At 43.0% G+C, this 23,925-nt stretch overlaps 1 protein-coding gene across 6 annotated transcripts in view; it reads left to right on the top strand.

Annotated features, from left to right (window-relative positions):
- Positions 1-22,723, top strand: part of LOC129816114 (immunoglobulin-like domain-containing receptor 2) — a 28,083-nt gene extending 5,360 nt beyond the window's left edge. The window contains exons 2-10 of one of the 6 annotated variants that reach the window (XM_055870266.1): positions 5,639-5,968; positions 7,484-7,603; positions 12,913-12,969; positions 18,053-18,199; positions 18,312-18,476; positions 18,854-18,967; positions 20,074-20,275; positions 20,498-21,194; positions 21,725-22,723. In XM_055870266.1, the coding sequence (XP_055726241.1) occupies positions 5,639-5,968; positions 7,484-7,603; positions 12,913-12,969; positions 18,053-18,199; positions 18,312-18,476; positions 18,854-18,967; positions 20,074-20,275; positions 20,498-21,194; positions 21,725-21,760 (1,868 nt within the window). In that variant the 3' untranslated portion in view covers positions 21,761-22,723. Of the gene's footprint in view, positions 1-5,638; positions 5,969-7,483; positions 7,604-12,912; positions 12,970-18,052; positions 18,200-18,311; positions 18,477-18,853; positions 18,968-20,073; positions 20,276-20,497 lie in introns of all 6 variants that reach the window. The other 5 variants (XM_055870265.1, XM_055870268.1, XM_055870269.1 and 2 more) reach the window with 5 other exon arrangements.
- The last annotated feature ends 1,202 nt before the right edge of the window (positions 22,724-23,925 follow it).

The following is a 23,925-nucleotide window of genomic DNA, read 5'->3' on the forward strand; positions in this document are numbered from 1 at the left end:
ACAGAGCCTGGGCGCGAACCCAGAGACTCTGGTGGCGCAGCTAGCACTGCGATGCAGTGCCCTAGACCACTGCGCCACCCGGGAGATCCGATTTACTATTTTCTACATTGTAGAATAATAGTGAAGACATCACGACTATGAACTAACACATATGGAATCATGTAGTAAAAAAGTGTTAAACAAAAATATATTTTAGATTTTAGATTCTTCACCCTTTGCCGCGATAACAGCTTTGCACACTCTTGTTATTCTCTCAACCAGCTTCATGGGGTAGTCACTTGGAATGCTTTTCCAACAGTCTTGGAGTTCCCACATATGCTGAGCACTTGTTGGCTGCTTTTTCGTCACTCTGCAGTCCAACTCATCCCAAATCATCTCAATTGGGTTGAGGTCAGGTGATTGTGGAGGCCAGGTCATCTGATGCATCACTCCATCACTCTCCTTCTTGGTCAAATAGTCCTTACACAGCCTGGAGGTGTGTTGGGTCATTGTGCTGTTGAAAAACAAATGATAGTCCCACTAAGCGCAAACCAGATGGGTTGGTGTATCACTGCAGAATGCTGTGGTAGACATGCTGGTTAAGTGTGCCTTGAATTGTAAATAAATCACAGACAGTGTCACCAGCAAAGCACCCCCACAACATCACACCTCCTCCATGCTTCACGGTGGGAACCACACATGCAGAGATCATCCGTTCACCTACTCTGCATCTCACAAAGACATGGCGGTTGGAACCAAAAATCTCAAATTTGGACTCATCAGACCAAAGGACAGATTTCCACCAGTCTAATGTCCATTGCTCGTGTTTCTTGGCCCAATCAAGTCTCTTCTTCTTATTGGTGTCCTTTAGTAGTGGTTTCTTTGCAGCAATTTGACCATGAAGGCCTGATTCACACAGTCTCCTCTGAACAGTTGATGTTGAGATGTGTCTATTACTTGAACTATGTGAAGCATTTATTTGGGCTGCAATTTCTGGGGCTGGTAACTAATGAACTTATCCTCTGCAGCAGAGGTAACTCTGGGTCTTCCATTCATATGACGGTCCTCATGAGAGCCAGTTTCATCATAGCGCTTGAGGGTTTTTGCGACTGCACTTGAGAAACTTTCAAAGTTCTTGAAATGTTCCCGCATTGACTGACCTTCATGTCTTAAAGTAATGATTGACTGTCATTTTTCTTTGCTTATTTTAGCTATTCTTGCCATAATATAGACTTGGTCTTTTACCAAATAGTGCTATCTTCTGTATACCACCCCTACCTTGTCACAACACAACTTATTGGCTCAAATGCATGAAGAAGGAAAGAAATTCCACAAATTAAGTTTTAACAAGGCCCACCTGTTAACTGAAATGCTTACTACATTATTCCACATGTGTTATTTCATCGTTTTTATTCTACAATGTAGAAAATAGTAAAAAATTAAGAAAAACCCTTGAATGAGTAAGTTTGTCCAATCTTTTGACTGGTACTTTAAGTATTCACACCCCTTTGCTTTGACACTCCAAATTGAGCTCCGGTGCATCCAATTTCTACAACTTGATTGGAGTCCTGTTGCCAATTACATTTTTTGGGGCATGATTTAGAAAGAAACACCTGTCTATACAGTATAAGATCCCACAGTTGACAATTCGGAATGTCAGAGCAGAAACTATACCATAAAGTCCAAGGAACTGTCCGTAGATCTCCGAGATAGAATTGTGATGAGGCATATATCTGTGGAAGGGTATAAACTACTTTTAGTGTGCTGAAAGTTTCCAAGAGCACAGTTTCTATCATTGGGAAATTGAAAAAATATGGAACTACCCAGACTCTGCCTAGAGCTGACCGTTCGACCAAACTGAGCAACCGGGCAAGAAGAACCTTGGTCAGGTCGGTGACCAGAACCCAATGACCACTCTGACAGAACTACAGAGTTCCTTGGCTGAGATAGGAGAACATGCCAGAAGGACAACAGTCTCTACAGCACTTCACCAATCTGGGCTTTATGGGAGAGTGGCAAGACTGAAGCCATTCCTGAGAAAAGGGCACATAATAGCACTCCTGGAGTTTGCAAAAAGGCATGTGAAAGACAGATTATTAGGCAAAAGAATCTGTGGTCTGATGAGACAAAAATGTAACTCTTTGGCATGAATGCAAAGCACTATGTCTGGAGAAACCAGACACAGCTCCTCATCCGTCTAACAACATCCCTACTGTGAAGCATGGTGATGTCAGCTTCATGCTATGAGGTGCTTTTCAGCAGCAGGGATGGGGAAACTGGTAAGGATAGAAGGAAACAATAAATGGAGCCAAATACAGGCAAATCCTTGATGAGAACCTGTTCAGAGTACAAACGAGCTTTGAGGGGGGCGAAGATGTACATTCCAACAGGACAATGACCTCAAGCATATAGCCAAAACTGTATGGCTTTAGAAAAATAATGTGAAAGTCCTTGAGTGGCACAGCCAAAGCCCAGACTTGAATAATATTGGAAATCTGTGGAAAGACTTGAAGATTGCTGTTCACCGTCGCTCCCAATCTAACTTAACAAGGAAGAATGGGAGAGAATCCCCAAATCCAGATGTGCAAAGCTGATACAGTAATACCCAAGATGACTCAAAGCTGTAATCACCGCCAAAGGTGCTGCTACAAAGTATTGACTCATTTGTGAATACTTATGTAAATGCAATATTTCTGTCTTTCATTTTCAATACATTTGCAAAAAATTCTAGTAACATGCTTTCACTTTGTTATTATAGGGTATTGTGTGTAGATTAGACAGGTGAGAGAAAAAAATATTGAATACATTTTGAATTCCGGCTGTAACACAACAACATTTGGAATAAGTCAAGGGGTATGAATACTTTCTGAAGACACTGTAGGATCCTCCAGGGTGGGGTGGATCATACTAATGCCAAACAATGCGCTGGACCATGAACAAAAGAACTAAGGGAGGGACACATTTACCCCATGGGAGGAATTTAGGAGCACGGCCCCTCTCTCTCCTCCACCTTTCTTTTTCTCCAACCCTCTCATATTTAAAATTTAAAAAAAGATATTAAAAAACAGAACTGCCACTTTTCTCTCTCTCTCTCATTTGTTTTGCACCGACCAGAGGTAACTGACATCTGACTCTGTAGGAGGAGTTGGTGAACCGTTGGTGCAGGGTCAGATATTTATTTAGCTTGATCCTAGATCTGTTGTTAGCCACAACTTCTAATTGGAGCTCTGTAGGAAATTTGAATGCCATAATCATGAATCACCCTGGCTCCTCTTTAGTACAAAGTGTGAATCTCAATCTGTGTAAAACTGCATCCCTTCCTTGTCTCATTCCCTTCATCTGCACTAAACTGAAAACTTGGGAAAGTGCTGCTAAGGAGAGGGCCACTGTGTAGAACCGTTTGCTGTGATTTCCTCTTTTCTTGGAAATGTTTGGATTGAGTTCCTGCTGCATGCCCCACCTTGACCTAACAATACTGGCTGCAGAGTGCTCTGGCCGCAACCCCCTCACAGTTTCCATTTATTATGACAACCCCCTACCTTCCTACTACAGTCCTACCCCTGCCCCCCACACACGGTGGAATGTAACCTCTGTGACCTCCCGTGTATTGGAGAGAGGAGCCCCCATCTAGATATTGTGCAAGTCACCACTTGACAATCTCCCAGTTGGGGATAGATTTTTTTATTGAACCTTTATTTAACTAGGGAAGTCAGTTAAGAACAAATTCTTATTTACAATGACGAACTACCCCGGCAAAACCCAGACGACGCTGGGCCAATTGTGGGCCGCCCTATGGGATTCCCAATCACAGCCAGATGCGATTCAACCTGGATTTGAACCAGGGACTGTAGTGTCACCTCTTGCATTGAGATGCAGTGCCTTAGACCCCTGCGCCACTCAAGAGCCCAGTTGGAGTCATCATTACGCATACACACACACCCACACCGGTTCTCAGTGGAGTCAAACCAGATGTTTTTAGGCGTTGGTGAAATCAGGTCATCACTTCCACAACAGATACAGACCCGCTCCTGAGTTTTGTGGTTTAGTTAACTGAGAGGATATTTCTGGAATCCCCCTTAACCTGTTGGATGTGCAGGGGGTATGAAAGGGAGAGTTGGACTGATGTGGGCTCTACTATGGGTAGAGGCTAAGTGGTTGGTTCAAGTGGTGTTGGACTGGGTGCTTCTCAAAGCTGGTGTTGGAGAGCGTTCAACTGTAAAGTCTAATCTCCTTACCATTTGCATGTTTCTCTTGCTATTCAAAATATACAATACATGGCCAAAAGTATGTGGACACCCCTTGAAATGAGAGGATTAAGCAACTTCAGCCACACCCGTTGCTGACAGGTGTATTAACTCGAGCACACAGCCATGTGATCTCCATAGACAAACATTGGCATTAGAATGGCCTTACTGAAAAGCTCAGTGACATTCAGTGTGGCACCATCATAGGATGCCACCTTTCCAACAAGTTCATTTGTCAAATTTCTGCCCTGCTAGAGCTGCCCCGGTCAACTGTATGTACTGTTATTGTGAAGTTGAAACATCTCAGAGCAACAACGGCTCAGCCGCGAAGTGGTAGGCCACAGAAGCTCACAAAACTGTGCTGAAGCATGTACAAATTGTACTCGGCTGCAACACTCACTACTGAGTTCCAAACTGCCTCTGGAAGCAAAGTCAGCACAAGAACTGTTCGTCGGTAGCTTCATGAAATGGGTTTCCATGGTCGAGCAGCCGCACACAAGCCTAAAATCACCATGCGCAATGCCAAGCGTCGGCTGGAGTGGTGTAAAGCTCGCCGCCATTGCACTCTGGAGCAGTGAAAACGTGTTCTCTGGAGTGATGATTCACGCTTCACCATCTGGCAGTCCGACGGACGAATCAGAGTTTGGCGGAAGGCAGGAGAACACTACCTGCACCAATGCATAGTGCCAACTGTAAAGTTTGGTGGAGGAATAATGGTCTTGTGTTGTTTGTCATGGTTTTTGCTAGGCCCCTTAGTTCCAGTGAAGGGACATCTTAACGCTACAGCATACAATGACATTTTAGACGATTCTGGGATTCCAACTTTGTGGCAACCGTTTGGGCAAGGCTCTATCCTGTTTCAGCATGACAATGTCCCCATGCACAAAGAGAGGTCAATACAGAAGAAATGGTTTGTCGGGATAGGTGTGGAAGAACTTGACTGGCCTGCACAGAGCCCTGACCTCAACCCCATCGAACACCTTTGGGATGAATTGGAATGCCGACTGCGAGCCAGGCCTAATCGCCCAACATCAGTGCCCGACCTCACTAATGCTCTTGTGGCTGAATGGAAGCAAGCGTCGAAGAAATGTTCCAACATCTAGTGGCAAACCTTCCCAGAAGAGTGGAGGCTGCTACATCAGCAAAGTGGGGACCAACTCCATATTAATGGCCATCATTTTGGAATGAGATGTTTGATGAGGATGTGTCCATATACTTTTGATCATGTAGTGTATGTTAAAGGCCTTATATGCAGACTGCCGTTAGATACTTAAAATGTGAAGCCTACTTCTCTATTCATAGGACTGTGTTAACTTTATATTGGCATAATATAACATACATATTGTTTTGATTATTGTATTATTAAATAACCGCTTCCCCTCTATTTTCTCACACCTTGTCTGTGTGTGTATCAGTCTGTGTTTGTGCGGGGTTGCAGGTGACAGTTCGGGAGAAGAGGCGTTTCGCCATGCTCTTCCAGTCGGTGGTGCTCGAGTGCCAGTACCACACGCCTTCCTCCCAGACCCCTGTGGTGCAATGGTGGTACAAATCCTACTGCCGCGACCGCACACGAGACTCCTTCACTTTTCCCGAGAGCTTTGGGGTCCAGGGGTCCGAGTTGGGCGCCGCAGCCCACCTGGAGTGCTCCGACAGCAGCCGCACCGTCCGCATCGTAGCGTCCGGCCAGGGACCCTCCATGACGCTGGCTGAGCACTACAAGGGCCGAGACATCGCCATCGTCAACAGTACTGTGAAGATTGGTTAATGAGTAGATTTGTGTTGTGATTGGAAGTTGTGTGTGGCGGTGTTTTGTAGTTTTATGAGCTTCAATGACTAGAAAGGCTGTGCTTGTGGAAATGTTGTCAGGGAAGACATACGACATGTGCACACATTTTTAAATGCTGTTTACTGTATGTCAGTGCTTCAGTGTTATAGGCGGTGACCTTGTCCGTCATAGCCTCTCTATTATCCCAGTCTACTGTTTATGATCCATCTCCCAACAGGAAACATGGCTGCTTGTGCTCTGCTTTTCCTGTCCCTGAAATAGTCCTTATCTGTCTCTGCTTCACAATAGGCCAGGCTATACACTCACACACACACATTGTTAACGACACTGACCCCTGTTCACAATGGAGTGGTCTTCTTCACACACTGCCCTCTCTTATCCAAATGAAATACCCACCTCTTTCTGCCTTTCAATAGAGAGCACCCACCTACTTTTGTGTATCTTTTTTAACAAAACACCCTCCTGTTGTCATAATTCTGAATAGAAAGCTGTTGGATTTATGAATGAGTCAAATGTCAATGGAATGTATCTTTGAGGTTTGTTCAGTATATTGTTTGACGAATGCCGGGTGTACACTACACGACTTTCAAAATCTTAACATCACTGAGCCTCTCACATTAAACGACCAACTTTCCTGTAGATTTGTAGGTTTGGCACACGACAAGATTCTTCACTTGGTCGTGAGGATTCTCAATACCACCACGTTGTCTCTCGAAAACAATGACGTGATGATGTGATTAGATTGTTAACGTAGCTACAGTAGAACGAGCTGTGGTTCAAAACAACCTCAAACGTTTTCAGTCAGATATTCACGCTTGCCAAACAGAGTTGAAATATCTAGCCAACATTTTGAATTAAGTAACATTGCCTGTGAGCTTTAGAGGTGTAACGATTTGACACTTTGGCTGTGGTTAAAGGCAAGTACCAACACACATTCTGTGTGATGCGAAACAACGTCATAATTTCACTGGCTTCTTTTCTGCCGAGCTCTCATTGGCTATTGCTGATCACCTTCCTTAAAAGTTGTCGTTGCACATCTCACAGTACAAGAGCATTGCAGATTTTGTGCTGATGAAATCAAACATGTTTGAAAATATCGGGATGTCTGGGACTGCTCAAAGATGGGATCGGTAGCCCTGAGATTGTGTCTCTGACCCGCTCACATTAAACGAGTGCCAGTGACGGCCGCACGCCCTGAGTAGGTAACGACATGGGAATGTTGTCTCCGACTTCAAAAACTTGGGACAGCTAAAACGGTTCTCAATAATCATGAATTGTACACCTGGCTTAGCAGTATATAATTTTGTTACTGTATGCAGTTGTTGATTATTTGTTAAATATGTTTCATATGTATTGTTTTTCAGAGGTTTTATAGGTTCCTAGTTTTTTCATAGGATATACTGACCATGCTATTATATAATTTGACCTCTCACCTATGACCCTTGTCCTGACCCTGTGTCCTGTCCCTGTCCAGAGGCGAACCTGCGGATCGGGAAGCTGCAGTGGGGCGACAGCGGAGTGTACTTCTGTAAGATCGTCATCGCCGACGACCTGGAGGGGAAGAACGAGGGCCAGGTGGAGGTACTGGTGCTGGGTGAGTGACCACAGGAAGTGAACCCTCCGCACACAGGAAGTAAACATTAAACACAGGAATTCAACAACCTCAACATCAAAGAGGAAGGGATAGAGTGGAAATTAACAGGAATCTGAACATTCTGTTGGGGCTTTCTTATTTCGAGGTCCTCTCTGGTTTAAAAGGATTTGGGAGTTGAGGAAGTAGGAAACAAGTATACTCTTATGTATTGTCTTGTGTCTCACTTTCTGAACCTTACCACAGCAGTAAAACCAATGCACATCCTAAAACCAATGGATTTGTGCCGTTGCACCAGTCTCATATGCTGACTGTGGTGTGTGCGTTCACTTTTGTGTGTGTGTCAGTGTGTAGGGTAAGTGTATTTGTTTGTTTGGTATGGTTCATAATGGAGTGCTTAATATAAACATCCTTGCTCTAGAGGGCGTCTGCATTCCAAAGTGTACTTACAAGTGCTGCCATGACGACGGGCAGAATGGCATGCGCTGCCCTACACATGGTTCTGATCCTCTCTGAGAGGACCCATTGTTTGGCTGAGCTTACCCTTGTAGACCAGCTGACATAACCCTGACATAGCCATACATAAACCCTTATAACCTCAGATATAGGCCAGGTAGACTTTTGTGCCACAGCATTGAACATAGACTACATAATAGAGAGTTTACAACATATATTACATAGAGTAGTTCTAGGTTATTATTGTGAGCTATGTAATCCACTTCTTAAGCTGTTGCCATGGCAACATTCCTTTATTTGGGGGGATGAGACTAAAGCATGTTACGGGTCAGTGATGTAGATGTAAAAGGAGAGAGTGAAAGAGAGTGTTATGTTGTGACACAAGAGAGGCACTGACTTTGGCCTTGTAATTCCTTCAGAGTCTGTGTCGTCTCCCTGTGTTTTCATAATTTTCCATCAGTTCGCAAGTGGCTTAATCTCATCAAAAGGAAACGGTGCCCCTCCGTCTCAGTATACAGTTGAAGTTGGAAGTTTACATACACCTTAGCCAAATACATTTAAACTCAGTTTTTCACAATTCCTGACATTTAATCCTAGTAAAAATTCCCTGTTTTAGGTCAGTTAGGATCACCACTTTATTTTAAGACTGTGAAATGTCAGAATAATAGAGAGAATGATTTATTTCAGCTTTTATTTCTTTCATCACATTCCTCCAAACATAACGATGGTCATTATGGGCAAACAGTTCTATTTTTGTTTCGTCAGACCAGAGGACATTTCTCCAAAAAGTACGATCTTTGTCCCCATGTGCAGTTGCAAACCGTAGTCTGGCTTTTTAATGGTGGTTTTGGATCAGTGGCGTCTTCCTTGCTAAGCGGCCTTTCAGGTTATGTCGATATAGGACTCGTTTTACTGTGGATATAGATACTTTTGTACCTGTTTCCTCCAGCATCTTCACAAGGTCCTTTGCTGTTGTTCTGTGATTGATTTGCACTTTCGCACCAAAGTACGTTCAGCTTTAGGAGACAGAACTCGTCTCCGTCCTGAGCGGTATGACGGCTGCGTGGTCCCATGGTGTTTATACTTGCGTACTATTGTTTGTATGTTGTTTGTATTGTCAGAATCTTCTAAAGCCATGACATAATTTCTGGAATTTTCCAAGCTGATTAAAGGCACAGTCAACTTAGTGTATGTAAACTTCTGACCCACTGGAATTGTGATACAGTGAATTATAAGTGAAATAATCTGTCTGTAAACAATTGTTGGAAAAATTACTTGTGTCATGCACAAAGTAGATGTCCTATCCGACTTGCCAAAACGATAGTTTGTTAACAAGAAATTTGTGGAGTGGTTGAAAAACTAGTTTTAATGACTCCAACCAAAGTGTATGTAAACTTCCGACTTCAACTGTATGTAGTCCATATATCTGATGCTGTCTGGAACAAAAGAAAGACATGTTGCCGCCGTATCATTTGATTGATTGATGCCAGCAAGCATTTGGCCTCTCTTGATTAAAAAATGAAATAATAATTAGCCAATCAGCATTGAGCTAAGCTCAACTGTGGGTTGTCCTGGCGCAGCAAAACGCCTCCCAAAGGAGGCCAGTTTGGATTTGGCTTCCCAACAATCAAATCACATCCTAGGCAAAACGTCATCATTGTTAGAAAAACGTGTCTGTTTCTGGTTTGCTTGTGTTAATGTCCTGCAGTAGCTAGCTTGCTAAATCGGCCCTTTCCTAAGCCATGGATGGAGATGAGGATTTGGACTTGTGGTTTTAACTTAATCCTCTGTACAGGCCAAATTATTATGATGGCGATTCTGATGTAACCATAAATTCATATATTGTGCCACTGGCCTTTGAGGCTGCTGCCTACATACAGACTTGAAATTATTGGCCACTTTAATAAATGGATCATCAGTCACTTTAATAATGCCACTTTAATAATGTTTACATATCTTGCATTACTCATCTCATAATTATATACTGTATTTTATACCATCTATTGCATCTTGCCTGTGCCGCTCTGTCATTGCTCATCCATATATTTTTTGTATATATTCTTATTCCATTCCTTTACTTAGATTTGTGTGTCTTAGGTAGTTGTTGTGGAATTGTTAGATTATATGTTAGATATTGCTACTCTGTCGGAACTAGAAGCACAAGCATTTCGCTTCACTCGCAATAACATCTGCTAACCATGTGTATGTGACCAATAAAATAATACGATTTGATTTGATTGAAGTTCAATATGTAGGCTAGTATAGGTTCACATTAACTAGCTAGCTAACTTAGCTGGTTCATTGTTGCCCATGCGAGGAAGTTAGGATAGCAAGCATTTAGCTAGGTAGCCTATGAAAACAAAAACTAAAAGTGTACTGTATGACAGAGCCATGGACCATTTTGCCAACATGAACGAGAGGAGGATGGCATTAGCGTTCAACTAGTCTACAAATAGGATGAGTCAACTTAAAAAATGTATTGCACACACACACACACACACACACACACACACACACACACACACACACACACACACACACACACACACACACACACACACACACACACACACACACACACACACACACACACACACAAATAAGTACCATGGACAGCCACATGATATTTAGCAACATTAAGTTTGTTTTCAGTGTATTAAACTAAGCATGTATAGCCTTGTTGATTTGATGATGTTTAAATGTTTAAGTTGAAATGGTTCTGGAATAGCGGAGGCAGTGCTCCTGTTGTCTCTGTGCTGACTTGCGGTAACTCTGTGGTTCTAAATCAGTAGTTGTTTAGTAAACTGTCAAACATGAACTTGTTTGACCATGCTGCAGGCCATATACTGTAGCTGCTTGTAACATGCAATATTTGCTTTGTGGGATTGACCGGACAGATGTTGCTCTCTGGTTTTGTGATGAAACAAACGTATGTGTAGTTGAATTTATTCCGCCACTGTGTGATTGTTGTCTTTTTGTTGTCACAGCCTTATTGTATATCACAGTGGTGTATAAAGGAATGTGTTATAGAGAAAACAAGGCAAATATCACAACATAGGTAGTAAAGTGGCTTTTTTACTGGCTCGGCTTCCTCAGTGATTTTACCTACACACCTCTACTGCTCTCACTGCTTTTTATTTTTCTCCTCTGGAGGGTCTCATCTTCCTCTACCCCTTATTACCCCTGTCTTCTTATCATTGTTCCCTCCCTCCTTCCGCTCTGAGGCACATAGTTTCTCCCCTCTCTCAGGTTACTAGGCTCAGCTGGGTTTACACGACTCAGTGCCAGAGCAGGTTGGTAGGATCTGTGTGTGTGTTCGTGTGCATGGTTTTTTTTTTATCAGAGGAGAGGAGTGTGCTTATCTCCATGACTACTGCCAACTGGAGCCTGTCTGGCTGTGGGAGTTCAGTCTACCCTGACAGCTAGCAGGCTTGTTGAATCAAATAACCCTTAGACACTATTTTAGGGATTGATATGTAGAGACACACGCACATGCACGCACGCACACTTAATGAGTGTAAACCAGGTATTTTAGCAACCCTGTTGAACCTATCTAGAGGGTTAAACACATAGATTAGAATTCGCTTATTTTGGCGTTTTGGCGTTTTTGGCGTTTCGGTGAGGCGGACTGGTCCCACTATTATTTTTCTCTGTATCTCCCTCTTTCTCTATCTCCATTGCCCTTTATCCTTCTCTGTCTCTATCTCCATTAACTTTTCCCCCCTTTCCTCTGTCTCTCTCACGTTTAGCAAAGACAAAGCCACCATTGTTACCATGCCGATGGTGTTCGTCTGCCCCTCTTTCCTTGATGAGCTCTAATGGTTAATTGGTGACCCAGAATGCTTCAAAAGTGTCTGTCCCCGTTACACCCCCTCCCCCACATACACACACACCTCTCCTACCCCCTCCACTCTGGCCTTACCTCAATGTCCCGTAGAGCATTTTATTGGGTACAGGACCTGTTGACAGGGCTGAATATACCTCCCAAATGCATAGACAAACAATGTTTTATTTACGGTCTACATGAAGAGAAAGCTTGGGAATGCAGTGCTTTTGAATGTGGTTGGTTTTGTTGTTGGGTTAGGCTGTGGTTTGATTTTGTTTGATGATGAGATGAGCTTAGTTACAGTTGCAGCAGTTCAGTTAAGTTGAGTTATGGGTTATGTTATAAATCTCTCACACTGATTACAGATCTTTTAGCTTGCCTTGTAGTATCATGTGACGTGTCGAGCATGTTGGATGTGTATTTGTGTGTGTTGCGTGTTTGTACAGTAACATCACAGAAATACAGCACCCTGCTAAAATTAGGTTCAGTGTGAGGTGAGAGTTTGATCCTTGATCTCAGAACTCGTGGCCTTTAAGACTGGGTTAGTGTGTGTGGAGATCAATAACCCTAAAGAAGACACTGCGTGCCGAAATGCTGGTTAGGTGCACCCATTGAATTGTTAGGAGCATATTTAGAGTGTGTGACTTTCTTTCTTTTTATACAGTTTACCCTCTGTTAGCCAGCACCTCAACAAAAAATGTTGGGTTTGCGTCAGCTCATGGTTTTTACTACATAAAGATCATTAAGCTACACACTTTGAACTTTGTTTTCACTCCCATTAACATGTTCTCTCAAATCCATTTTTAATAATGGGAAATGATTTATGATGATTATCACTTTGGCTTCAGGATCAGGTGTTAACGAATTGTACTGTTTTCCCCTGGTGTCTGTCGATTCATCTCTGCCAGTCTCAATGCATGATCCTCAGTCAATAACTCCATCTGATTGGCTGATTTTCCTCACCTTTGACCTCTGCTCTCTGCTAATTTCTATCTGCTGCGCCTCACCCCTGGTCTCCCTCTCTCTGCAGGTAGGACAGGTGTGCTGGACGATCTCCTGCCAGAGTTTGATGTGGAGATTATGCCAGGTACGGCTGCTTGCCTCCTCATTCGCTGGCCTTGGTCTGCCACTGTCTGTCTGTCTGTCTTTCTGTTAGTCTCTTTGTGATTATGCCAAAAATGGCTGCCTTTTCACCTCACCTGTCCCTTCCTTACCTGTTCCCCTCGGTGACATCCCCTGCTCTGGCTCTGCTTACCTGTCAATAATCCCCCCCCCCCCCCCCCCCCCCATGCTGCTCTCTCACTGTCCAATCATCTTCTGGGAATCTTGATTGATTTAACAACTGCAGAGGAAATAACCAATCAACGTGTGGCCTCATCTTATATTCTGCCTCTGCGTAGTCATGCATTAACTCACTCTCACTAGCTTGGTTTCCGTCCAATTTGCGACAGAGTTTCATGTGAATCTTCAACAATCTGCATAAAACAATATTTCTTTATTTATAAAGCCCTTTTTACATCAGCAGATGTCACAAAGTGCTTATACAGAATCCCAGCCTAAAACCCCAAACAGCAAGCAATGCAGATGTAAAAGCACAGTGGCTAGGGAAAACTCCCTAGAAAGGCTTGAGCCTAGGAAGAAACCTAGAGAGGAACCAGGCTCTGAGGGGTGGCCAGTCCTCTTCTGGCTGTGCCGGGTGGAGATTATAAGAGTACATGGCCATAAAGGCCATATCGTTCTTCAAGATGTTCAAACATTCATAGATGACAAGCAGAACCAAATAATAATCACTGTGGTTGTAGAGGGTGCAATCTGTGAAGTAAATGTCAGTTTTGCTTTTCATAGCCAAGCATTCAGAGGTCGAGAGAGAGAGCAGGCAGCTCCAAACAGCAGGCACGTCCGAGACAAGGTAGCACATTAGGGTTCCATAGCCGCAGGCAGAACAGTTGAAACTGGAGCAGCAGCACGACCAGGTGGACTGAGGCATGGTCCTAGGGCTTAGGTCCACCGGGAGGGGAGGGAGAGAGATGTGTTTCCATCAAACGTACTTAAATTCCCATGTCACAAAACCTGTTGCATCTGGTCATGGCACGTGCGCTATAGCCAACATCTATAGCCAACATCTCGCAGTCATAGTAGCTACCTACATTATGCGATTATTAACATGATTTTATTTGTCAAACTACAGCCAAGCATCGATCATCATGTCACCAGAATAAGACCCTCGATATTTATTGGAAAGGAGCATCAAGCTCATCACGTGCACTATCACCACCCTGTGAAGTTAATCGTAACTTATTTCATTTGTAGCCTAATAAACTGCATGGTTTCCCGAGTCGTAGTGGAGGACCACACAACATATCTCGTGACTCCATGTTACAGTGAGGGAAAAAAGTATTTGATCCCCTGCTGATTTTGTACATTTTCCCACTGACAAAGAAATGATCAGTCTATCATTTTAATGGCAGGTTTATTTGAACAGTGAGAGACAGAATAACAACAAAAAAATCCTGAAAAACGCATGTCAAAAATGTTATGAATTGATTTGCATTTCAATGAGGGAAATAACTATTTGACCCCCTCTCAATCAGAAAGATTTCTGGCTCCCAGGTGTCTTTTATACAGGTAATGAGCTGAGATTAGGAGCACACTCTTAAAGGGAGTGCTCCTAATCTCAGCTTGTTACCTGTATAAAAGACACCTGTCCACAGAAGCAATCTATCAATCAGATTCCAAACTCTCCACCATGGCCAAGACCAAAGAGCTCTCCAAGGATGTCAGGGACAAGATTGTAGACCTACACAAGGCTGGAATGGGCTACAAGACCATCCCCAAGCAGCTTGGTGAGAAAGTGACAACAGTTGGTGCGATTATTCACAAATGGAAGAAACACAAAATAACTGTCAATCTCCCTCGGCCTGGGGCTCCATGCAAGATCTCACCTTGTGGAGTTGCAATGATCATGAGAACGGTGAGGAATCAGTCCAGAACTACACGGGAGGATCTTGTCAATGATCTCAAGGCAGCTGGGACCATAGTCACCAAGAAAACAATTGGTAACACACTACGCCGTGAAGGACTGAAATCCTGCAGCGCCCGCAAGGTCCCCCTGCTCAAGAAAGCACATATACATGCCCGTCTGAAGTTTGCCAATGAACATCTGAATGATTCATAGGACAACTGGGTGAAAGTGTTGTGGTCAGATGAGACCAAAATGGAGCTCTTTGGCATCAACTCAACTCGCCGTGTTTGGAGGAGGAGGAATGCTGCCTATGACCCCAAGAATACCATCCCCACCGTCAAACATGTAGGTGGAAACATTATGCTTTGGGGGTGTTTTTCTGCTAACTGGACAGGACAACTTCACCACATCAAAGGGACGATGGACAGGGCCATGTACCATCAAATCTTGGGTGAGAACCTCCTTCCCTCAGCCAGGGCATTGAAAATGGGTCGTGAATGGGTATTCCAGCATGACAATGACCCAAAACACACGGCCAAGGCAACAAAGGAGTGGATCAAGAAGAAGCACATTAAGGTCATGGAGTGGCCTAGCCAGTCTCCAGACCTTAATCCCAGAAAATCTGTGGAGGGAGCTGAAGGTTCGAGTTGCCAAACGTCAGCCTCGAAACCTTAATGACTTGGAGAAGATCTGCAAAGAGGAGTGGGACAAAATCCCTCCTGAGATGTGTGCAAACCTGGTGGCCAACTATTAGAAACGTCTGACCTCTGTGATTGCCAACAAGGGTTTTGCCACCAAGTACTAAGTCATGTTTTGCAGAGGGGTCAAATACTTATTCCCCTCATTAAAATGCAAATCAATTTATAACATTTTTGACATGCGTTTTTCTGGATTTCTTTGTTGTTATTCTGACTCTCACTGTTCAAATACACCTACCATTAAAATTATACACTGATCATTTCTTTGTCAGTGGGCAAACGTACAAAATCAGCAGGGGATCAAATACTTTTCCCCCTCACTGTACTTCAATACAGTTGAAGTCGGAAGTTTACATACACTTAGGTTGGAGTCATTAAAACTCATTTTTCAACCACTCCACAAATGTCTTGTTTACAAACTATAGTTTTGACAAGTCGGATAGGACATCTACTTTGTTCATGACACAAGTAATTTTTCCGACAATTGTTTACAGACAGATTATTTCACTTATAATTCACTGTATCACAATTCCAGTGGGTCAGAAGTTTACATACACTAAGTTGACTGTGCCTTTAAACAGCTTGGAAAATTCCAGAAATTATGTCATGGCTTTAGAAGCTTCTGATAGGCCAATTGACATAATTTGAGTCAATTGGAGGTATACCTGTGGATGTATTTCAAGGCCTACCTTCAAACTCAGTGCCTCTTTGCTTGACATCATGGGAAAATCAAAAGAAATCAGCCAAGACATCAGAAAACAATTGTAGACCACCAGTCTGGTTCATCCTTGGGAGCAATTTCCAAACGCCTGAAGGTACCACGTTCATCTGTACAAACAATAGTACCCAAGTATAAACACCATGGGACAACGCAGCTGTCATACCGCTCAGGAAGGAGACGCGTTCTGTCTCCTAGAGCTGAACGTACTTTGGTGCGAAAGTGCAAATCAATCCCAGAACAACAGCAAAGGACCTTGTGAAGATGCTGGAGGAAACAGGTACAAAAGTATCTATATCCACAGTAAAACGAGTCCTATATCGACATAACCTGAAAGGCCGCTTAGCAAGGAAGACGCCACTGATCCAAAACCACCATTAAAAAGCCAGACTACGGTTTGCAACTGCACATGGGGACAAAGATCGTACTTTTTGGAGAAATGTCCTCTGGTCTGACGAAACAAAAATAGAACTGTTTGCCCATAATGACCATCGTTATGTTTGGAGGAAAAAGGCAGAGGCTTGCAAGCCAAAGAACACCATCTCAACCGTGAAGCATGGGGGTGGCAGCATCATGTTGTGGGGGTGCTTTGCTGCAGGAGGGACTGGTGCACTTCACAAAATAGATGGCATCATGAGGAGGGAAAATTATGTGGATATATTGAAGCAACATCTCAAGACATCAGTCAGGAAGTTAAAGCTTGGTCGCAAATGGGTCTTCCAAATGGACAATGACCCCAAGCATACTTACAAAGTTGTGGCAAAATGGCTTAAGGACAGCAAAGTCAAGGTATAGGGTGGCCATTACAAAGCCCTGACCTCAATCCTAAAGAACATTTGTGGGCAGAACTAAAAAAGCATGTGCGAGCAAGGAGGCCTACAAACCTGACTCAGTTACACCAGCTCTGTCAGGAGGAATGGGCCAAAATTCACCCAACTTATTGTGGGAAGCTTGTGGAAGGCTACCCGAAATGTTTGACCCAAGTTAAACAATTTAAAGGCAATGCTACCAAATACTAATTGAGTGTATGTAAACTTCTGACCCACTGGGATTGTGATGAAAGAAATAAAAGCTGAAATAAATCATTCTCTCGACTATTATTCTGACACATTTCACATTCTTAAAATAAAGTGGTGATCCTAACTGACCTAAGACATGAAATGTTTACTAGGATTAAATGTCAGGAATTGTGAAAAACTGACTTCAACTGTATATGATTATTATATCAATATTTTTTCATAAAAGCATTTCCACTGCCATTGCTCGCAATAATTAATTTTACCGACACAAAAAGATCCCACCATGTCGAGCAAACAAATTATCTGTCGGTATTTATAAAATGGAAGCCTTACTGTCCCAATCATATTCTTACTACAGTACTAAATGCATGGTGTGCATTTAATACCTCTCCTCAATGGAGCAGAATTATTCACAAAAAACCCTACCCCCCTATCTCTTTTGAAAATGAGATGTCTCTCTGAAGAGGTCAACTTGGGATGTGTTTTTTCACAAGGGGCTGACTGAAGTATTGACATTTTCATTTCTGCTTACGCCCTGATGAATTCATCATTAGTGTTGAGAGCCTTGTCGTGCAGCCAGCAAGCTCTGCCTTTCTACATCCAGAGTGTTGGGGGGGTTAATATGACCTTTTATGTCAATGGTTATTATAGACAGAGATGCAGAAGAAGTAACTTGAGTGAGTCACATGTAGTTACTAACTCAAGTAACTTGATGTGTATCTCTACTGTTTGTGGGATCTGTAGTTTTATTTATCTATGTGTTTGTGTTCAAGAGTGGATGTTTGTGGGATCTGTAGTCCTGGGCAGTATCTTGTTCCTTTTGTTGATGGGGATCTGCTGGTGTCAGTGCTGCCCTCACTCCTGCTGCTGCTACCTCCGCTGCTGCTGCTGCCCCGACACCTGCTGCTGCCCACGTCACCGTGAGTAACACACACGCACAAACACATAACTACAAACACACACAGTCTTACATTCACTTGCTTCCCTTTTTAAAAGTTTAGGATTTTAATATTATTTGTCATTGTTTTCCAGTCTATGAGGCGGGGAAGATGGCAAAGAATAGCCAGCCCCCCCAGATTGCTGTGTACCCCCCCTACTATATCCCTGGGGTCCCCACCATGGTCCCCTTTGCCCCTCCGTCCCTCGCGGACCCTAAGATGCTCTCCTTCCCCTCAGTGGAGAAGAACCTAGCTGGGGGTGAGTGACCTGACCCACACCTGCGCTCGTCCTTTCAGTCTGCAGGACCTGGACAAGCCATTCTGCATTGTGGGAAATGCAGTTTTGCATGATATATCACAGTAACACTAACTACCATTTGTAGAGGGTCATCTGAGTTAACTAACCCTCTTCTTATGTCACTCTTCATTTTCTGTCTCTAAACTGGGTGGAGTTGTCTATGACCAGACATGTGTGTATGTGTGTGGGTGGGTGGGTGTGCATGGGTGCATTCATACGTTCATGTGTGCGTGTGTGTTTTTATGTGTTTTAGTTTGTGTGATTTGGTTTTTACTGTGCCCATAGTGGCTTTTATCCTTGATATAAGTGTGTGTGGGTGTGTGCGTCTGTGTCTACAGTACGCAGTGGCTATCGTCTCCAGCCCAGTCACAGTCAGGACTCTATGAAGGTTCTGTACTACGTGGAGAAGGAGCTGGGACAGTTTTCCTCTGCCAAGATGGCTCCTCCACAATGTAAGCCTGTATGGAGTCAGTAGTTCCTCTATAATCACCACGTGTGCATGTCTCGGTCTGTGTTTAATGTGTGTGTTTGTATGTAAGTGTCTTTGTTTGTGCTTGTGTAAAGGTTTGTGTCCTCTTCATCAGAAACCCTCCGTTACATTCTACATTAACTATTGATTTCGCCATTAATAACACACTAACCCTAAATACACTGAATGTCATTCATTCCATCTACTGAGAGAATCAATTTGTGTTGAATCAGTCAAATGTTGTTTGGTAACATTTTAAGGAATACTTATAAACTGCTTATAAACCATTATTAAATGATGTATTATCCATTTGTAAACGTATCAACATTAGTAAGTACAACACATTTTTGGATGATGTTATCTGTATTATCATAATGTTTATAAGAAGGTTTTTAAGTAGATAATCAAATAGTAATAGCATTAGGTTACACAGAACATTGGGGTGAGATGATATCACTCAAACACACTTGGCCATGGATGGTGATTTACTCTTGATGAAAGACATCAGTGCACTGTATTGATTGGTCTGTTGCATTTTCGTCTGATACTATTAGATGGCACGGTTCTCTATTTCACATGGAAGTTTCCATACCAGTAATGTAAGAAGGTTTAGTAATTGTTTGTAAACACATATTTATTTATGAATTGCCGTGGAAAGCATCTTGTCATTGTAAATTCCAATAAGGCGGAGGAAGACAGCCCTTTGGCTGGTGTGTTCCATGGAACGCCATCCCATTCTATGTATTCTGTTTCTATGGGTGGCATATTGTAATTTCATAATTAGCTCAGATTCCTTCTATAATGTCTCTCCCAAGATGTAAACTAAGAGCAACATACCATGAGAGCCATCAGCAAAAGCGTTTGCTTTGAAAATCGGCAGTCTATATTTACACAATGGCTATCAGATGTTATTTGCATTAGTTTTGGTGATATTTGATGATGTGTCTGTGACTCGATTAGAAGTCTTGATGCATAGTGATGATGGTGGTGTACTGTAAATGCCGTAGATCAGTTCAGATTCAAAATACTATTGTAAAGACTTTTCTTGAAAGCAGTAAAAGTCTCTATAGTGATGTGTTGTCCCCGCAGCCAGTAGCATATCAGAGCTCAGCTCTCTGCATGAGGGAGGGGACACGGATTTCCGGCAAACCTATCGGACAGTCCAGATGAAAGCTCTCCCTCCCATCGCCGACCTAGATGACCAATCAGAACTCATGGCAGCTACCGTGCACAACAGTCGTCGACCCAGATATTACCGTGGCAACGACACGGATGACGAACAAAACAGCAGGTACCACTGAGTGTGACTGTAACTCTGTAAGACTGTCTGTGTGAGGACTGTCTCTACAGTACTCAAGATACGTTGTGTGTGTGTGTGTGTGTCTGTGTGTGAGATAAAGAGAAGAGGATGTTGTATATGTATTGTATTCTTGATTATCTTGTATTTAGTGTAGGACAAAAAAAATTGTTAGCGCTGTGCATCTGTTATGTACTCTGATCCCCTGTGTTTCAGGTGGAACCCTCGCTCTGTGCACCTGGAGAGGAAGACATTGGGCAACAGGGGGCGTACCGGCTCTCTGGATGAGTTGGAGGAGTTTTCTATGTCCTGGAGGGGCGAGCCCCGAGACCAGGGCACGGACTATGACCTGGCGCTACGGGGGCGAGAGCACTACCCTCCCTACTGGGAACACACACCCCCTCACGGTTTTCATGGAGACCGGGACAACTGGCACTCCCGCCGCAGCCCCCCTCCCTCACCGCAGAAGAAGAGGAGGGACACGTGGGATGGCGATCGCGATCGCCCCTCTCGCCCCCACCAGCACACCCATGGGGAGAGGGGTTACGATTACGCTTTCCTCAATGACCTATTGGAGCATAAGGTGAGGGGGAGGGCGGGGGAGAGGGGCGAGAGAGGAAAGTGGCGGGCTGACGAGGATAGTGACACTCCCTCCAAGGGCAGTTCGAAGGGCAAGGGCAGTGATGGTTTCTACAGACAGTCGTCTAGCAACCGGCCCGAGGAGGAGGACTCTTTGCCTCCGTACTCAGAGCAGAAGGTGGAAAGGTATCAGACGATCAACCCAACCGCTGAACGTTACCGCACGGTCGAACCGCCCTCAGAACGGTACCGGACCACTGACCCATCCAAGCAACCGTTCTCCTACACCCGTCCCCCTAAAGGACTAGCACACGCTGTACAGGGGTACCGAGAGGTAAGGAACATGAACCGAAATATGGTGAGTTACCTGTAGGAGGATCAAGTTGAAGAACCCCCCCTCAGGTTGTCACAGATAGAAGAGCTCAGACATAGCAAGCCTAGCAACTCTAACAGTCTGTATACCCATCCCAGTGTCTTAGTATTACACCAACTGGCCTTGGTTAGCATCTTTATTTCATATCAGTGGGTGTTGTACATATTTTTACTATATAAATCAAAACATTTTCTAAAATTATTTCATGTTGATTGATTGTTATGTGAAAAAAAAGTCAAAGCACTATTTTGATGTAATTTTGATCTATATTTTGTAAATAATGTAATGCTTAATGCTTTATTTTAGAGGAAAAAGGTCAAATCTTAATGCCAACAAGAATGTATGTGATTGTATCGTTCTTGTGCAACTCAGACATTACTAACAGACCATGACCTGCATGATTGGTGTGGATCCCCTCACTGACTAATCGACCATGAGCAACATGATTGCAGGGTATCTAACGTGTGGCTCTTGGTGTATTTCTTTAACAGACCCCTGCTCTGAGCAGAGACTCTCTCATAGTTTGATACACCAGAGAACCCAAGCCCGTGCCTGCACAGCACTGCACTGCCAATATTGAGAATCACACGTCACTCACTTAAAACATCATGCATCAGCTTGGTAGAGACTAACTGCACATCAGGCATCAACCACATGGAGAGAGGCCTATAAGGCTTCTTAAGGCTTCTTTCCACAAAAAGATTGGAAGGCACCTTGCATGGATCATGAAAAGACAATGGAATGTGCATTGTTTATGCATGAATTGAGGAACATTTGGAAAATATTATTGTATGTGTGTTTAGCGTGCATGCACATATACCATTTGAATGGGTATGTATGGGTGCAGCGTGTGTGTATGTGCACCGTTTGCCCATATTCAGGTTAATCTGTCATCTCAAACCAAGCATTCCACAGAGCAGTCCCCCTCTCTCACCTACACAACATGGTTACAGTTCCCATAAAGTTACCCTGACAACAATGATGCAATTAGGGGTTAGGGGTATTTGTATGTATCGATAGGTATTATTAGGTGTGGGGGAGAGTTGGGACAAGGGGTTAGAAAAAAGGTAGGTAAGAAGTAATCAAAGAAACTAAATAGGATTATGTGTGTAAAAGTGCTGGATTGTTTCAGAAATTATCTAAATTCACCAATTGGTCATTATAATTATACCTCCAATACCCCCCCCCCCCCCCCCCCCCCATGCAAAAATTTTTATCACGCTATAGGAAACACAAAATAGGTGTCAATTGGGCCTATGAAATGGCAACTCAGGTTCACCTGTCTTCATTGTGTGTGTGTGTGTATGTGTCATATACTGAACCTACAGAGCTTGAATTTGTATTACAGATTTGCAATTGAACTGTAATGCTATTCTGTATTAGCCCACAGTATTGAACTGTGGTTTGAAACTGCCATTCAGCCAGAGCAGACGTTTGTATTTCACTTGTTTGACATTGATGATTTTGATAAACACCTGTTGCCTAACTTAGATTGTGCCATTGTGTGTGATTATTACATCATGTTACGTGTGTGTACATTGGATATGGAGTGTGTGTATCTTATCGCTTATCTATGTTAACTGCTTAATACACACACAGCGCTTGCTAACAACTTTCTTCACACACACACAAGCACAACAGATTCACAACTCTCAACACCCTTCTCTGACAATGACCATTAATTTTAAAAATTTTCACACATGCACAGGTGAAACGAACAATTTATACCATATATCTTATTCCCCAAGACACATATCTGTGACTAAAATACAGTGAGCTCCAAAAGTACTGGGACAGTGACAATTTTATTTGTTTTGGCTCTGTACTCCAGCACTTTGGATTTGAAGTGATACTGTGACTGAGGTTAAAATGCAGAGTGGCAGCTTTCATTTGAGGGCATTTTGATTCATATAGGGTGAACTGTTTAGAAATTATAGCAATTTTCGTACATGGTCCCCCCCCCCCCCCCATTTTAGGGGACAAAAACTATTGGGACAAATTCACTTGTGTGTATTAAAGTAGTCAAGTTTAGTATTTGGTCCCATATTCAAAGCACACGATGACTACATCAAGCTTGTGACTCTTCACATTTGTTGGATGCATTTGCTTGTTTGTTTGGGTTGTTTCTCAAATTATTTTGTGCCCAATAGAAATTATTGGTAAATATTGGAGTCACTTTCATTGTAAATAAGAATAGAATATGTTTCTAAACACTTCTACATTAATGTGGACACTACCATGATTACAGATTGTCCTGAATGAATTGTGAATAATGATGAAAGTTAGATGCACAAATACCACCAAGACATGCTAACCTCTCACCATTACAATAACAGGTGAGATTAACATTTTTGGGTGGCTATGATATTTGTGTGTCTGTACTTTTCTCACTCATCATTATTCACGATTTATTCAGGATAATAATAATCTGATAATAATAGCTAGGAATATGGGACCAAATACTACATTTTTGACTACTTTAATAGATATAAGGAAATTTGTTCCGTTACATTTGGTCCCCTAAAATATGGGGACAATGTTCAAAAAGCTCAGTAATTTCTAAACAGTTTACCTGAAAGTACCCTCAAATTAAAGCTGCCAGTCTGCACTTGAACCTAATAGTCATTGTATCATTTCAAATCCAAAATGCTGCAGTACAGAGCCAAATCAACAACCAAAAATGTCACTGTCT

Source organism: Salvelinus fontinalis, chromosome 19, assembly GCF_029448725.1.
Source record: "Salvelinus fontinalis isolate EN_2023a chromosome 19, ASM2944872v1, whole genome shotgun sequence".
In the NCBI taxonomy this organism is placed as follows: Eukaryota; Metazoa; Chordata; class Actinopteri; order Salmoniformes; family Salmonidae; genus Salvelinus; species Salvelinus fontinalis.